Raw genomic sequence first — 17,620 nt, forward strand, 5'->3', positions numbered from 1 at the left:
TTCTTATCAAGCCTTTTTTTTTTTTTTTTTTTTATTATTTTTTATTTTTTCCCCCCTCAGAAAAGGGTGGGAGGAAAAATGCCTCTGCTGTGGGGGCCGAGTTCACATGTAATAACCTAATGATATTTCAGTAGAGAAGTGACACCTCCGCTGTATGGAGAAACTGCGTGCCCTTAACTGGAGCCGCAGAAGGTGAAGGCAGGACCTGAAGGACCCGATGAGGTTCCATGTCCTGTTACACCAGGCAGAAGCCATCGACCCTGGGGGGTGGACGAGCCTTGTGCCCCGGGCTGTGCTGTGCGCTTGGAGCAAGGCTCCCGACTACGTGAATCTGGCTAAAACGCAGCCGCCCCCCCCTTACAGCAAAGCTGCCGGTTACATCCAGCCCAGGCTCTGCCAAGGGAGTGAATTCAAATTCGGGATTTGAGTGACAGTGTGACTGATTAATTCGGCTCAGAGGCCAGACTGCCTCTTCCCAGCAGAGTACTGGTATCTGAGTCCCTGGGGTGGCTAATTTAGAACCCCCCTCATTAAGAAAAGCACTTGGGAAGGGTGGTTTGAAGATGACAGAACCAGAGCTGGAGAGGAACACGTTTAACTCCTTGAGAACAGACCCTGCCTACTGTTAACCTCCTGCTAGTGGCTGTCTTACATTGTAAAACCAATCCACTGTGAATTGTTCCACAGGAATAATTTTATCGGTGAAGACCCGCTCTGAACAACAAGTGTCCAAGCTAAAGCAAGCAAACCTGAAACTTGCAACCAAGGTTGAACAACTGGAACACAGCTGTGTAGAGAAGGTAAGAAAACACTTCCAATTTAAACAAAGTTTCCCCGCTGGCTGCTCCCCAGGACGAGCTGGCTTGGGATCCTTTTGCAAGGTTGCCACTGGTCAATTTGGTTGCTTCACTGGAAAGTTGTGGGGTGAGCTGGGCTGGAGAACCACAGCCACGCCTGTCCTGCCCATCCTTCCCTTCGCTGCTTCTGTTGCAAAGGAATGACGGCTACCTCCGTCCTACTTAATTTAGCCAGGTTGTCCTGTTTTACTGCAGTGAGATACCTTAAAATAGTTTTCCAGGTTCCCACAGACCTCCCTGCTGCTGAAATGTAAGAGCTGTAATAATGATTTGACTTCTTGTCTCCAACAGGAGCAAGAAATTGAGAGGCTTAACAAGATATTGATACAGCACGGACTCATCGGCGAGCAAAAATAGGAGGGCAGTTTTCCGAGGTGGGGAAGTCTGCCCTCGAGAGTGCAGTGTTGGAATCTACCAGTTTGACCTGAAAGGTTTTCCTCTCTCTTTGCTTTCCCTCATATAGTGTTGTCTATAAACATTTTCTATTTGACCACATTTTGATTAGACCTTGGGATCACGAAAATAATTTTGCTGGAAAGTTAATCACGCGTACTCCCTGTAAACAGAGATTTCGTAAGACCTTTCTTGTACAGTTGTACAGTCAAAACTGCAAAATAATTTAATAAAGACCCATCTGTACAAGCTGTACACCCACAAAAGTACCGCTTCTTCTAAATAATTCAATTTTTCTGTGATAATGTTCTTTGCTTGCAACGTCTTGTAGAAACTTGCAGTACGAATGATAAGAATCCAGGCTGAAAAGGTCATTTCTTCTCTGCAAGCTGCCCACTCGTCATTAGTACATCTCCTCTTTGCCAACCATTCTTTTCGTATTGTTGGTAGTTTCCTCATTTCTGTTGCTGCTTGTGCTGCTCTGTTATTTATATAACGTTCATTTCAAAAATACCCACATACCACTCCTTTAGTTGACAATCAAATCGGCACTAAAATAGAGGCAAACATGTGCCATCTTACGTCAAACAATGCCTTGTTCTCAGCAGCAGATTTGGGTTCTGACACTGTGTTCTCTCATCTCTTCTTCCATTTTAAGTGTTCGTTTGCGGCCCACTGGGCTACAAAGTGCTTTCTGCTTCCGCAGCTCATAAATCAACACATTAAAAGAATTAGAATATGTAAGAACAGATGTAGGTGAATGGACTGCTGGGAACAGTTAGACTCCAGAAAAGCCATTAGAAAGCAGATTCTAAAAGATCGGGCTGGCGTTTGAACACGATGTGAACTTTTTCAGGTATTAGGAGGTCTCTGTGGCGAGACTATTTTATAGCTGAAGAGTAAGATTCAATAAGGGGGAATTTTGAAAGGTGTTGACTGTAGCAGGCGTCTCCAATTGATTTCAGCCAGAGTCAGCTGGAAGGGTCATTGAGCTTTTCTGAAAGCATAACTGAACTCTTCGGATTTTTAAAGAAAGGTAATTAATTAGTGGTTTGGGAAAAATAGCTAGAAATATGTGGCTTATTCATCTATGAAAATAGATAAAGCAGAGGCCTTATCTAATAGCACATGATGACTTTAATTAACAATTTAGCTCTGCTGTTCACAGAATAATGAAACCTGCTTTCCCTCGGAGCCATGCTGCATCCCTGTGCTCTTCCCTTGCTAGGCAGGCAGCTCGGGCTACTTCAGAGCATCCGACCCGCGGGAAGGCTGGTGGCTGTCCATGTGCTGACTGGCCAGCCAGAGCCGCCCTTGGGGTCATACTGCAACCTTTTTTTTTCCTCTCAGCAAAGGTATAATTGGGAACTTTCCACTTAATGTGGGGTTTTTTTCTGCTCTAAAGCTTTTGAGAACCCTCACAAGGCTTCACCCTTTCTCTCTTGGCCAATTTTAACCCAGTGTATCTACAATTTAGAAGAACCTGATGGCCCACTACCGTGACTGGATAAACCTCACTTCTTTAGGAAATGTACTGAAAATCAGAAAAAGCAGAAATATGGCTGGTTTTTTTGATGCATACTTACCTTAGACAAATGGAAAGAAAAAATCAAAGGGTAACTTGGCATTAATGGTGGGCCAAGCTTTATAGCCTGGCTCTGCAGGTGAAGAAACATCAGTGAAAACAACAGAACTTGTTATAGGAATAGTCCTTTCCCTTCCGGATGGAAGCTGCAATGAAAACACAAGTGGACATTAGCTTCAGTCTTCTCTTTGTACGACTGCTTTGTTTGGACTGGGTTATATTTTCAGCTGTTATTTGTACAATTTTTTTTTCATATACAGTTCCATGTTTCTTTTCATAAATGATATATAGATTTTTATTGAAGTGTGTTTTGGCAAGCAGCCTACAGCTGTGTTTGAGTTGGAACAGAAACTGTTGGGTGTAATACATTCTAATATGAAGTGCTACCTTCAGATAAAGAGATTAACTGGGTCACTGTTGCACAGCTGATACCGAAGCAAAACAAACCATTCTTTTTATCTTAAATCCTGTCATTTAATTACATACCTGCTTCAACGTGGTGGTAGTGACTGTGGCTGTAATATTCACTATTCTGGCTTGTGGATTGACAAGGGATCCATATTTAGTCCACTTCACTTCTATTTCAAGTGATACTGGTATCTGGCATGAGCTCTGAAAAGTGTTACAAATTCTCTCATTGTCTGACTTGTACAGAAGCAACCACATTAATTATTCATCTTATTAAAATGGCAGAACGCCCCCAGAAAGCTCGCTCCGGGAGGTTACCAGAGCAACTGCGCTGTGCCTGTGCCCTGGACTGCTGCCTGTGCAGGCAGCGCAGGCGCTTGCAGCCTTGGCTCGGGGGTGTCCCTGCCGTTTCTCCAGAGGTGACAAACTGACTCTGTAACTTTGCTTCAGGCAGGGCTGTTCCACCTGAGCAGGGCAGTGATAGTGCTGAGCTGGCTCTTTTTAGTAGGAACACTTATTTCAGTAATACTGCTGGGACAGTAGAAAAATCCTTAACTCTGCCAGGGTGGAATTTTGAAGCCTACAATCTTAAGTATTTTTAGGTATTTCTTCTTGAACTGTCAAGTTTCTGGTCACAGAAATCATTCACTGCTTAGTTGCAAAAGCATGCGAGAAACCTATATACGAGCTGTCGTGGAGGGGATGCTGTCATTCAGCACGTGCCAAGAAGCACTGCCTGCCACCAAGAGCAGGGACTGCGCTGCATGGGGAGGAAAAGGGCTAGCAGAGAAAATGTTAAGAATAAATGCAGTGTTTGGGTCACTCAAGTATATTGTTTCTGTGCTTTAAAGGCTTCTTGCTGTCTTACTCTAAGTAGCCTAAGAGCACCAAGGAGAAATACTGATTCTGTTACTTCACTCTTTCAACCTTACATCTTCTGCTTCATCCCATCTGAAGAACAAGACCAAACTGTGACTAGAACTCATTTTGTACCTAACATGTTGTCCTGATCCATAACTGAGGTGCCTGGATATCAGCTTGATTAAAAGTAAACCTTGTCTTCTACAGCAAGAGTGAAACTCATTGGTGAACATTCCAGGAGGACTTTCCTCCAGTTTGTTTCTGCGTTTTTGGTTTTTTTTTTCCCCTATAGGTCTGAGAAATCTAAGCTGATGCTGCAGTGCAGGTATGGATCTCAGGAAAAAGGACAGTAAGAGTGAAGGGGGTGGTGGTAGTGGTGTAACTTTCACCTGTTTTGAGGGGTGGACATGAGTTATTGGCACCCAGTCGAGCACATCGTGGGCTTGAGAATTTCCAAATGAGGCCACGTATTCAGGAAAGCTTTGTCCCTTCAGTAAATCTAGGAGGGTCTGAGTCAAAGGCTGGCATTTCATAGCTGCAGTAATTCTTCCAGAAAAAAAAAAAAAAAAAAAAAAAAAAAAGACAGGTTAAAGCAAAATCCATTGGTTTGGCACAGTAATAATTTCTCCTTGCTCTCATGTACTGTTCAAGCCTTCTGGCTACAGTTGCTAATGTACACAATCTTTTCAAGAGAAAGACCATTGTTAATTAAATGACTTTTTTTATAATTAAATACTCCTACAGCAGTATAAATGTCCCAGGACCCATACAGATCCTAATGGAAAGGACTGTCAGAGGGTTAAAAGCACTAAATCAAAAAAAAGAGAAATGTCCGCTTACCGTAACTTACAGCCTGATATCATGTTATAACCAAATAATATCGGGGTTCTGGCTCCCTGTGCTGCCAGACAGTCCTGGTTGGATGTACTTTGCAGAATGGTAAGTTGACTGTATTTGTTAGTATTCTGAATGATGCCAGATGTAACACACAGTTAAAGGGAAATTCAATATTTGAGGTATATCATGAAAAAAGAATCCTTAATCAGATCCTTAAAATATATCTGAAAATGCTATAACAGCTCAAGACTCCTCTTGCACTCTAGTGCTTCTGCACAGTGTAAAATGAAGGTCTCAATCTACCTCACTAAGAAGTCCCAGGAGATCACAGAATCACAGAATGGCAAGGGTTGGAAGGGACCTCAGGAGATCATCTAGTCCACCCCCCCTGCTAGAGCAGGCTCTCCTAGAGCATTCTACACAGGACTTCATCCAGGCGGGCTTTGAATATCTCCAGAGAAGGAGACTCCACAACCTCCCTGGGCAGCCTGTTCCAGTGCTCTGTCACCCTTAGAGTAAAGAAGTTTTTCCTCATATTCAACTGAAACCTCTTATGTTTCAGTTTGCACCCATTGCCCCTTGTCCTGTCTCTGGACACCACTGCAAACAGACTGCTTCCGTCCTCTTGACTTCCGCCCTTAAGATATTTGTATGTGTTGATAAGGTCCCCTCTCAGTCTTCTCTTCTCCAGGCTGAACAAGCCCAACTCTCTCAGCCTTTCCTGCTCCAGTGCAGTCAGGACTCTGTCAGTCGCTACTCCTAAAACATAGCCAAAAAAAGCACACTTTCCCTTTTGTTAAAGAACGGGTACGTTTTATAGATGTCCATGCTAGGAAGTGTTTGTGAAGATGGACCAGAACAAGTGCTGCAAACAAAATTTCAACAGGGCAAGGATATCCTTGTGGCCAGAAGCCCGCTCTTATAGGCAGTCCAACAACATAACCGGGATTACCACTGAGAGGCACTGGCGTTGTATTTACCTGCAATGCAAACGTTATGGTATTAGTTCTTATCCTTACTGAAGTGGTTGGAAAACAGAAATATTTCACTTATTTTCAGATTATTAACTGCCTTAAATTATGATAGTAGTGAGACTGCTCTATAAGATCATAACAGTTCTCTAATGTTGGGGCAGGCTTTGCTTTCACTGGGTACAGTTATACAGAGTCACAAGCTGACTCTTCTAAATGTGAAAAACAGACTTTGGAGACCTTTATTGCCCCGTTCTGAAGTGCTGCCTCATTTGTGTATCCAGGGCAAGTTACATTTTACCTTGCTGCTAACAATTGTTCTGATTCAAGTTTAATAAGTTTTGTAATTAAATGTCTTTCAACAAGTCATCCGTAACATCTCGAGCAGTTACCTGAGTAAAGCTGATTTCAAAGCTCTGCTGTATTGAAAGTGCTTCTTTGTTAATTGCCCCCAAGACAAAAGAAGCAGCTGCTTCAGTTATTTCTCCTGTGTCTGTGTATGTAATGTGATAACTCACCTGAAAATTAAACATTTTAGATATTAATTAGTACAAATATATGTGAGTATGAAACTAGGAAAAAAAAAGGCATTTAAAACTATGCTAGAATTGTTTCTTCCTTGCTTAAGAAATGTTCAGTTACATTGTAAAGCTAGACTATATCCTCAGTTGTAGTAAGGATGGGCCCAGGAAATGGAGGGAATCGAAGTACTGCTCCATAGGTGGATGGTCATTTTACACTGACTGGGCATTAAAAACACAAAGAAAGACCTGCCTCTCTACCCCGGGAGCATATGCTTCTATATGATACTGATACTTAGGGACTGATTGGACACTTTCCCTCCAGATGCTGATATAGCTTTCTCCTACAAATTAAGGCACGTGGGTTGCAAATACTGCCTATTTATTCCAGTTTGTCACTCATTTCCCGTCTGCAAAGGGAGAGAGTTTCAAGAAGAGCAAGAAAAAAAAACCTGTGGTCTGATCTAGGGGCAACGGGTGCAAACTGAAACATAAGAGGTTTCAGTTGAATATGAGGAAAAACTTCTTTACTCTAAGGGTGACAGAGCACTGGAACAGGCTGCCCAGGGAGGTTGTGGAGTCTCCTTCTCTGGAGATATTCAAGGCCCGCCTGGATGAAGTCCTGTGTAGAATGCTCTAGGAGAACCTGCTTTAGCAGGGGGGTTGGACTGGGTGATCTCCCGAGGTCCCTTCCAACCCTTGCCATTCTGTGATTCTGTGATCTGACAGACAAAACCAAGCACTGATTAGCAATGGTCAGGAACGGATCTAGGGTTAGAGCCTCTTAAAATCTGACTTCTTGATAAACCTCTTCTAAGCATACCCCAATGTTCATCTGTTTAAGAGGAAAAGAGGAGTTTTACTGTGTATTCCTCTGTCTCTGCTGCTGCTGTGCCTGAAGTCTCCTCCCAAACCGAATGCAGAGTCTAAACTCATTATTGTTTGTTATGTCATACACACAGTAATAATAGAAAAGGATTTCATCCTGTCTCCTTGTTATGTTGCATATAGTTATTATTTTGTTGCAAAACACACTCTTTTATCCCAAAGTCAGTGTTTCTCCTGTCACATTTTCTTTGGGGACATCACAGTATATGGAAACTGTGCAAGGCCTTTCTCACACCTGTGTAATTTGTGAATCAGAAATTATTGGATGCATACATGCTTTCCATCAAAGGTGAGGAGGAAAAGAACTGTCATACCTACCCCAAGAACTATATTTACACACAATTCATCCAAAATCATAGGGAGCCTGAGGACATCACTACCATTAAGTAAAGTCCGCATTCCATTTAGAGACTGGACAACTATGGACCGAACAGTAATATTAACCTGAAAAACAAATTCATGTCATTTCTGAATACTGTGTATAATTATTTTTGGCTTTTTCTGTATTACTACATTTGTGACCCTTCTGGGTTCTGTTCCCACAGAGACAGCAGTCTATAATCCTCTGAGCAGCTGCTATGTTGCATGTATTGCTGGAGTTCAACAAAAAGTTCTCTTTTTAAGTAACTAGAGAGAGTTTTATATAAGGGGAATGCATCAGGCTTAAATGTTCGCAAGCAGCATATTATCTTGGAGTTGCTAATAGCAAATGATAAAAAAATTTTAATTTAAAGATTAAGGATAAAGTCCCTATTCTGATGAAGTCAGTGAAAAACTCTCACGGACTATAACTGAGTAAGAATTTTGCCCCCAGCTGTTCCAACTAAGTTAGAAGGATACTTACCATCTGACTTGATCTTGGTACCTAGAGGACAATAAAAGAACAATTTCAAACAATAGCAAAGGTAACATATTACAAGTAGCAGTTAAGGGTTAACTGCTTCGCCTATTTAACTCTCATTACAGTAAGTTTTACATCATGGAAGTGACTGGATATGCACTACAGTATCCAGGCAATGTGACAATAACTGCTATTCTTTGTGGCTAGCAGGCAAAAATCTTCTAGTCTGAGCCTCTTCTTCCCCTGACAGTAACTGGAAAATTTCTTAGCGACTTCCATCAGTTTTCCATCAGGCCTAGCTTTGACTACATTCCCAATAAATACACTGTGCATTCAATAAGTAGTAGACGAATCTAGTGTTTCCCTTGGACACTGTTTGCAACTCAGAAGTAAGCAACACCCAAAAAAGTTTAATTGCATCAGAAAGGTGACCTGAAAAGGTGTCTCAGTTTGGCATGACTGTGACTGTGCATCGTTTGACCGACTGAGGCCGTCAGAGAACGTTGTTCCTACTGCAGATCTGTGCAAAACCACTTGTAACTATTCATAGACTGCCCGTTTAGGAAGTCTGCCAGGCTGTCCGTACCCAAAGAAATGAAGAGCTTTTGTTGTCCCACTCTGATGGTAATGAGTCCATAGTTTCATGGTCTCTAAACAAAGAAATGAGAAGCAAGTATTTCTCATTATACAGCACATGGGCGTGCAGTTGCCCCACTGGAAAATTTCCACCAAATTTTCACGGAGAGGCAGAAATGTCAGACCAAGGTCATCAATCAGGCCTGCAAAATACTCACATAGAGCACCATTTTGTCAAATGTTTTATTTTTGTGACTTTCCCAATGAGTGTTTGATTCACATCTTTGGAAAGGGACCAAAAATTGGACTCTGACCATGAAGCAAGTTCTGCAGAATTATGACAGGACACAGAGACCAGTCTGCTCATCTAATGTCACGGCAGAGAACACATTCCTATGAGCTGGAGACCTGAAGGCGATGGAGGTAAGGTCTGTCACACACTGTCACATATTTATATCAACATCCTGAGGTACAGCTCAGCCATCAGAATCAGCTGTATGAATAAATCCGCCTGTAAAGATTAGAGTTGTCCTTCAGGGAAGCATGCTGGTTCTGACTAGGGTAGAAGGAATGATCACCGTTCCTAAAATTCTATTTATCTGTGACTAGGGTGATGAATTATGTTTCTGTAGGCCGCTGGCAGACAGCAGCCCAGCCTCGCTGCTGCCTCCCACTGACTCATCTTCCCACCAGCCAGGGAGGCAAGCAGGGGCAGGCAGCAGCGCCTTGCTTTGGCAGCTGCACAGCACACGCTAACCGTAGGATGAAGCCGTGCAACGTTATGAGTCTCTGTCTTGGTTGAGGGTTCCAAGCACCCCAATGCCCCTTGGGTCTGCTGGACAGGTGAGGGGAGGGAGCAGAGATGAACTGCAACGATTACAGACCTTCACACCACTCAAGTTGCCCAGCCTGGTGGTGAGTACGGGCTCATAACGATGGGGTTTTCTGAAAGAACTGCTGTACCAGTCCTCTCATGGGGCTCCCAGCAAACCTTCCTGAGCTGATGTGTTTTACCATTTCTTTTGCCAGCAGCTCCACCTGCTGGCACTGGAAGGGCTCCCTGCTCTGCCCTGTGACCACCCTGTCCCCAGTATCAAGCCACTCCTCTGCTTTCACATCCCATCTTCAGCTCCCTTTGGGAACAGGAGTTCCCTACAGATCATCTCTAGCGTCTACACAGCCTTCTTCAGTTCTTGCATGTGATGCTTCCTGAATCTCCGATGTACTTTGGACAGGAGTCTGACCAATGTAATTGGCAAATAACACGTGGGTAACATGTTAAGTACTGTTCTAGTGAGGAAGGGGAATTCATCTTTCAAATCAAAAACATTCAGCTGCTTGTAGCCTGTCCTGACGCACGCTTTTTATTTTCTGGTTCTGCAGCCACCAAAAACTCTAATTTTGGGAGCACTTGGAAACACTCAAGGCCTTTCTGAGGCAGAGTTTTTTCTACCTCTTCCACACCAGGATGATCAAATGCTAACACTTGTGAAGAACCCTTTGCTGATTTCAATGAGGTCCTCAAAGATCAGAAGAATGATCCCACCTGTGAGAATGTGAACTACTTAGTGGGCTTTCCTTTACTGTTGATAGCTTTGGAATCTGCAAGGAGACTGGAAGGGGTCTTTAAGCAGTGACTCACTATGGAGTACTCATTAAATTAATTTAAATAATTATATAAGTTAAAAATATTTTAATGGCAGAGAGTAGGCTGTTTCTTGATGACCTTCAGCTTCTGGAAGGAGCTATCAGGTTAAGGTATTATGTATTTTGGTTTCAATTTTGCATATGTGATTTCTTTGCCTTCATAAATATCTGTAAAGGGGTTTTATTTATACATAAAACATCATCCTCCAGTTCAGAAAGGAATGAAAAAGTAAGCTGAGCTTTGAAAAATAACCACAGACTGGATTTAAATAGTAGGCTGGATACAAACAAATTTGCTCTCAGTAGGGTAAAAGGGTCATGTTCTTTGATGAGTATAAGGAAGGCTGAGCATGCATGGGCAATAACTCAGTATTAAAAACTGAGGCTTGTAAGAAAGGTATATAAGCAGAGGATTAGACCTTACACGTTCTTCTTTAAGTCTTTAACTAAACAAAGGTTTACCAGCTCTTTAAAACCCAGACTTCTTAGAATTATGCACTCTGGTAATAGACTTCAGAAAAGCTTGAACACGCAGAATAGCATAAGACTGCTGCCATTGCAGCAAGCGCTAGCTCAGTGATACAAGCTTATCTCTTCAAGATCTTTATTTTTGTTGGCTGGGCAAGGAACAGTAAATGCTTCTGTTACCAAAGCTTGAAGTAAAAACATTTCCAAAGGCTTTCTGTATAAAAGTCTGTTGCATAGAGATTCTGTTTTTTCCAACCCACAATTTAAAAATCCATATAAAGCACCGCATCTTTTAGTAAACAGAAGTTACTTAGTTCTGGAGATGCAAAGAGGTCTGCAATACCAATGGTCAGCTATATGTTTCAAAGCATACTTACTGCTAAAATGCTGGAGCTGATATAGAACAGCATACTCACTTCTTCAGTGTTGCCACATTTTTCCACACTTACTGATCTAATGCATTTCGTAGCCTGGTTTACTAAAAACCCTGGGGAAAAAAGTCACAAAGTATTACTGAAGGAAATTAAAGAGTTATTATAAAAAGCAGAAATAAAAAAACAAGATAAGAACCTCAAGTATAAGCAAAAGTGAAGGTAAATATAATTTCTATTGCAGATAAGGTTTATGTGAGCTATAAAGAATTATACTTTCCTAGATTCTCCAGAAATGCTATGAGGCAAAATATTACTTCTTAACAATAGAAGCTTGATAAAACCTAGAAGATTTATGACTCCATTTTTGAGATCTCATAAGATTTTTATTTTTTTCTTTCACAAGAGACTTTGATTTTCCTATGGTCATCACCATGATTGTTATGATACCATATTTAAGAATAACAGTGGGGTTTGGAAAAATGCAGGTGGTTTTGCCTGTGGCTTCTCCCCCTCCTCCTTCCCCCTCTGCAGATTTTCAGGAAACTGTGAAAGGTTAAAATGTAGGGCTCAAGCCTGTAAGTCTGACTTGACTTGCATTCAAGCTGTGAAAGGAACCTCAGTGTACCAAAGGGACATCTTACGAAGGTTGCCCAGTTAGGTTTGTCTTTGTGTAATACCCTCTTCCCTCATGGTGTCACCCTTGTACTATTTTATTAAACCAATTATGCCAAATAGGACGTTTTATTGTTGGATAAACAACCCATTAACAAGACTCTCATGGATTTACATATCTAACTTTGAATGTTTAATATAAATGCAACGCAACTCCCAATCTATGTCTAAAAAAACCCCAGAGAAACCAAAGCTATTTGAAAAGCATTTGTTCACGAATCTTTATCTGAGTTTACATTTGTGTGTGTGTGCGCCAATGTACTGACTAATTAAGCTCAAGTCAGAGCAGAATACTCTAAAGCAAATAAAATGGAATACAAATGCATTTTCTAACCTGCAGGGTTTGCATCAGAGCACCAAGAGGAGACAACAGGACTAGGTAGTCTTAGAAATGCATCCACTGTCTGTATAGGAACACCATACTGCCAAATAAAGCAATACATTCAATTATACAGGTCTGTCCCTAGAAAGTTTTGGAGCATTTGTATTAACAATAAATCTGAATAAAATAAGTACTTATTTCTGCTATATCCATCAATACTGTATACTGCTTTGTGCATCAATTCTTAAGTCACTGCTAACAGCTTTATGTTTATAATAGCAAAACAGCTCCTAAAACAGCTCCTATATTTTTCAAAGATCTTAAAAATCTAGTTCACTTTTTAAGTAAGCTAACACAAAACGCTGCACCTCTTATTTTTACATTTCTGTCTTTACAGACCAAAATTAAGTTTGCCTTTTCCAGAACAACTGCATTTTTTACAAGCAGGTGCAAACAATGCTCACTTGTTCTTTTATGCAACAATCTAATACTTATTAAATCAGATAATTATTTACCTCGTATCTGTAAGTGTCATTGGCATCAGAAGGATTTTGAGCATCTGTGTTCGTATTCCAGCTGTCAGGCTCAGCACTGAAAGAAGCACTTCCAAACTGTTTAAGCAACTGATCAAAATTCTCAGAAGTAGGCATTTCAGGGGAACTGAAGGAGAGTGCTTGTTTATCTGTCAAAACATTTTAAAGAATAAGATAACTTCCAGGATAAAATATACAGAAACAGTATTTACTAAATTTTTTTTCCTTCTGGAGTTGTTAAAGACTCAGTTATAGAAAAATGCCGACGTGACTCTTCTTTAAGAAAAGCTTTCTCTTTTCTTTAAGAGAAAAGCTAGGCAGTATCTTAATTCATCATTTCACCCAGATCCATGAAAGCACAAACTTAAGTTTAAGGAAAGAGATAAGTCCCTTCCTTTCAAAATCGCATTTTCTAACAGTGTATGTTCCAAAACAAAGACATGCCAATTAGTGTCTACAGTTTCCATGCTAAGCATTCAGATGATTACTGCACAGTCATAATTAAATTAGGAGATCATAGTACCGGTCACTTCTTACCTCCCTGCAAGTCACTTCAGAGCTGGGCATAAAGGATTTGTACCACTGGTGACTATTACACAGTCACAGTAACAGATAAGGAAGGAGTCTTTTTCCCATGAAACAACTTTAAATGTGATTTGCTGAGGATGCTAAATTCTTTACCAAAAAAACCCAAAGATTTTTTTTTTTTCCAACAGAGAAGACTAAGAGAGTACAAGATGTCTTAACTCCGTAGTTTCACAAGTGAAAAAATTACAACATACAGAATGCGAGCATACAGAATAACCAGGTTTATGACAAGTTTAGTTAATTCTAATTTTAGTCTGTTTCTGGTACCTAAAGAACTTATAACAGCACAACGTTTAATATTGGCAACACCACCACTTACAGTTTGTAGCGTGAATGCAGAAAACACTGGGATTGTCATGGTCAATTAATTTAAATATCCTTTCTGGTGGATTTGCTTTAACATCAAGTGAATATATAGCAGCTTTCTGGCTACAAAGACGGCTGTCACCTCTGCAAACGATAATAATAAAATCAATGAACCACTAGAAGTTAGTATTGACCATATTTTAAAGTTCTTGTATTGAGGCAGCATCAAAAAAAGCATGAGAGAGATTACTCTTTTTAACACAATTTGTATAGCAATTGTGCCTTCTTACAAGGCTTACATTGTTTTATACTGTGTGCTTAGTAATAGAGAATTCTCCAACATGTTTTATCTAACAGAGGAAACAGTGTGAGCAGCATCATGAAGAAAGGTAAAGACAGACCAGGGGGAAGAGAAGAGCTGACAGTAATAATATTAGAGCTAAAATGACAAGTTGAATGGGATCCCGATGGTGTGAAACACCACAAATGCAGGGTGCACCACAGGCTATATGCAACTCAGGAGCACTTTTATTTATACAACACAAGTGGGAAGTATTACCTTCAGGGTAACGTGATGTTGTGTAGACCAGAAAAAAGGTCAGTTTTGTGACTATTGGAATAATATTCACTTGGGGGGGGGGGGGGTGTGAAGCGGGAAAAAGTCCTACTTGAGATGCATGTAAAAGAAATGGCAGAGTGAGAAACAGGGAGGTGAAATAACCCATCCAAGCTGGGAAAAGTATTTGTAGATGTGCCATGGGTTCATCAACAACAGCCCAGAACTGCAGTAGGCTGCACAGCAAATGTGCCAGTTCATACCCTGAAGAGTACTGCTGTGTCCTACATGCTAGAAATACAAGATGATGATCCTTGTGAAACGGGTACTTAGTAAGAGCTAAAGCAGTCAAGGACAGATAGATACTGAAGAAGTGAAATGACTTTTAGAAATTACTTTTTAAGCATGGTGTTAAACTTTTCCATGAGGTGAACCATTTGTTAGTAGGATCACATCATAAACACCCTTTTTCCTCTGTTTCAGAGACCACATACCCTCTCACTTGTGATCAGTCAAAGCCTTTCAGTAGCTAACAGTGTTATGCAAATGCATATAAATCTAGATGTAAACAGTGACCTCTGCAATACTGGCAGTCATTGAAAATCCCATGGATTTTCATGCAAAACGAACATTTTGCACAAATGAATTTTGGGAAAGAAACACAACTTCATTTTATGCATTTCTAGTTGACAAAGACAGAATAGTCACCTGAGAGAATTAACCTGTCACTCAGGAAGGCGTTGATTAGACCTTTCTGATATATATAAATATCTATAAATGGGTAGCAGTAGTCATTGTGTGCAAGAACAATAAGAAAAGGCAGTCTGGGATGAATGCTAATTCAAATTTCAAAGTACCAAGAATAAACCCCAGTGTTCAGATTGGCATAATTCATGCAGAGGGTGGGTTGAAGAGCTGTACTTAGTGTTCTGAGAACTCACCAAGAGCTTTTTACACTATGATTTTGAAGTGAGCTTTCTTAACTCCTTTTTGAGAAGATGAAGTTGGGTGAAGGTGTTTTCAGATAAGCTGTAAGTAGCAAAGAAACAACTATTGGCATTACTTATTGATATAAGGCTACATTTTACTGTTTGTTAAGTGACAGACTGGCAGTGAGGCAGAAGGTTGGGATGCTGACTTGTAGAACTGGCATCAGAATGATGCTCACGCTACTTCATTAAGCCCTGAATTGATCAAGTTTCTAGCCAATATCATAAACCTCAATGAAAGAGGTTCCTGATAAATTGCTGATGACCTACGGAGATGACCAGATGGTCCCATGGTATCAGCTTTCTTAAATTCCAGGCACTGAGTTACATTGCTGAAAGTCTAAAGATGCATTTTTCTTCCCCCAACAGAAAGCATCGCTACCAAAGTGCCCATAGACAGTGGCATAGTGAAAGAGGAGAAAAGCAAGGAGCATGAGTTTAGAAAAGAGGACTAAGTGAATGAGAAACTGGGGTCAATTTGCTGTTCTACCTGGTTGGGGCCAAAATCTTACAGGCCTAGTGCAGGAAGGACTGGTGAAAGGGTAGGCAGGAGTTAGGACTACAGCAGGGAGGGGGCTTAGGAATTGGTAAGAAGAGAGGATAGAGACCTTACAAATGCTTGCAGCAAATAAACCAGGATTTTGTATTTCATACAGCTATTTATCCACTTACGTGACAATAGGAACTGAACACGTAGTAAAGAGACTGAAATCTGCCGCACTGCAATCAGGGTCACAGCAGCAATTTACATCACACTGTGCCACCAACAGGTCACAAACACACAGCTTGGCAACTGGAGGAGAGATCTAAATTAGAATTAGAATTGGAACTTTACACATTACAGCATGTTCCCTAACACTTCCAATTTTCACCCCACCTTATTTTTGACAATGGTCAGAAGTCTATATCCAAATTCACGTGCCTTTTTTTTTTGAAGTGATTTTTAAAAGCCATCTTTTCTGCTACTTAGCAAATCTATTTGGAACACAGTAACAAAACCAAGGGCATACTAAAATCTGATGATGTGTTCCTCGTGAAATAAAAAAAGCAACTTGAGTTAACAGGAATTTTGAAGGTATGAAAATGCACTCAGCTCTGCAGGGAAATAAAAAAAGAGATACAAACTAAGTATGCTTATCTACTTGTTTCAGCTTATTGGGGGGAAAAAAATTTTGATAGAGCAGTGAGAGGTTTACAAATATTGAGCGTGTCCCAGGGTCCAGCAATATAATTTCCTGATGTGCCAACATAACCATAGTCGACTTCTTTGAAATTGTGTTTTCTCTCTGTCTTTAGATACTGTGAAATATTGTAATAATACAGAAAGTAATCGCTAGCAATATGGTAAACTGTCTCAGTAAAATACATCTGGCAACTTCTTCATACATTTTTAGGTTTTCAAGTTTCTAAATTCAAAGCATAGATATTACTCTACTGAACTGTTTAGGAGAGTTGCTGTTTTATAATGAATCTAAACTTAAGAATGGCACAGAATGTAAAAAATTAACACCAGCACTCTAGGCAAGACACTCAAACAACACTCCTTTTCATAACTACTGCTTCCTTTATTTCACCTTGGCTGTTGCCTGTTTCTCTATGGCCTCCTGGATGCTCTCTGACCATCTGAACAGTATCCAGGTATTTCCTGGAATCTCTGAAGTTCTGACTGTTCTGTTAGCTGAGTTTAGCACTGGGATCCTTAGCTCACCTTGTAAACAGGACAAGTTTAAACATGGATGATTGGATTGCGCAGTTCTGTCTCTGAGATCAGGGATTTAAGTCTCTCTTCCCTAAGGAGGCATGCGCTGGGACAACATGTTTAATTTGTCAAGTAATCTAGGGAAGCTGAACAACACTGGGAAATCAAAAGTTAAATAAAAGTATACCTGCCAATTAGAAGACAGTGGGAAACACCTGATAGCCCAGTAACAAAAATTTGTGATCTATATTGCCATAGCACCGCTACAGATCCACAGAGCTGGGGATGAAGTAAGAGCCTTGGGGCAAACGGTGTGCACACATCCAGCTGGGTGTGGAAGTGGAGATTTCCCAGCCCACCCAGGGAGAAGCTGGGTCCCCTCTGGGAGGCCGAGCTCTGCCTGGTGGGCTCGGGGCAGGGTGCTGGGTGGGCAGAGGAGCCTGCGTGGGCTGGGATCAGCGCACCCAGCCCCTGAGGGCTGCATAGGGCCTGCTGAGCCTGAGGAGGCTCCGAGCCTTGGCTAGAGTGGGGTGCTGCCGGAGAGGGGTGCTCAGAGCACCACAGCCCCGGTAAATCCCCTGGGAACCCCAGGGAGCAGCAGGGCAGCTGCCGCGCAGGCTCATCCCAGTCCCGGGCGGCTGCAACGGGAGCCGGAGGGGGGACAAGGACCCAGCGACGACAGGAGGCCCGAGAGAGGCCGTGAGCGACGCTTCCCTTCGCCAGGAAGA

The 17,620-nt window shown here is 41.4% G+C and overlaps 2 protein-coding genes across 6 annotated transcripts in view; one reads left to right on the plus strand and one right to left on the minus strand.

The window, feature by feature from the left end:
* The window catches only part of HVCN1 (hydrogen voltage gated channel 1), a 4,775-nt gene extending 3,369 nt beyond the window's left edge, over positions 1 to 1,406 (plus strand). The window contains exons 4-5 of the mRNA XM_009634888.2: positions 688 to 800; positions 1,149 to 1,406. Coding sequence (XP_009633183.1) covers positions 688 to 800; positions 1,149 to 1,214 — 179 coding nt within the window. The 3' untranslated portion in view covers positions 1,215 to 1,406. The remainder of the gene's footprint in view (positions 1 to 687; positions 801 to 1,148) is intronic.
* Positions 1,407 to 1,476: 70 nt separating this feature from the next.
* TCTN1 (tectonic family member 1) lies at positions 1,477 to 15,984 on the minus strand. Of its 5 annotated transcripts, none has more exons than XM_035890492.1 (13): positions 13,662 to 13,739; positions 12,737 to 12,903; positions 12,234 to 12,321; positions 11,231 to 11,340; positions 8,166 to 8,186; positions 7,640 to 7,765; positions 6,305 to 6,430; positions 5,839 to 5,921; positions 4,945 to 5,085; positions 4,494 to 4,650; positions 3,322 to 3,447; positions 2,837 to 2,981; positions 1,477 to 2,247 (listed from the first exon to the last, which is right to left on the minus strand). In XM_035890492.1, the coding sequence occupies exons 2-12, from the start codon at positions 12,869 to 12,871 to the stop codon at positions 2,838 to 2,840; spliced, it is 1,257 nt and encodes a 418-aa protein (XP_035746385.1). In that variant the 5' UTR covers positions 12,872 to 12,903; positions 13,662 to 13,739; the 3' UTR covers positions 1,477 to 2,247; position 2,837. The 5 variants fall into 5 exon arrangements, with proteins under 5 accessions (XP_035746385.1, XP_035746384.1, XP_009633184.1 ...); XM_035890491.1 differs by having other exon boundaries at positions 1,477 to 2,266; XM_009634889.2 differs by lacking the exon at positions 1,477 to 2,247 and adding an exon at positions 15,866 to 15,984 and having other exon boundaries at positions 2,820 to 2,981; positions 13,662 to 13,792.
* Between the last annotated feature and the right edge of the window lie 1,636 nt (positions 15,985 to 17,620).

The sequence above is a fragment of the Egretta garzetta genome, unplaced genomic scaffold (genome assembly GCF_000687185.1).
Source record: "Egretta garzetta isolate BGI_Z169 unplaced genomic scaffold, ASM68718v1 scaffold343, whole genome shotgun sequence".
Classification (NCBI taxonomy): Eukaryota; Metazoa; Chordata; class Aves; order Pelecaniformes; family Ardeidae; genus Egretta; species Egretta garzetta.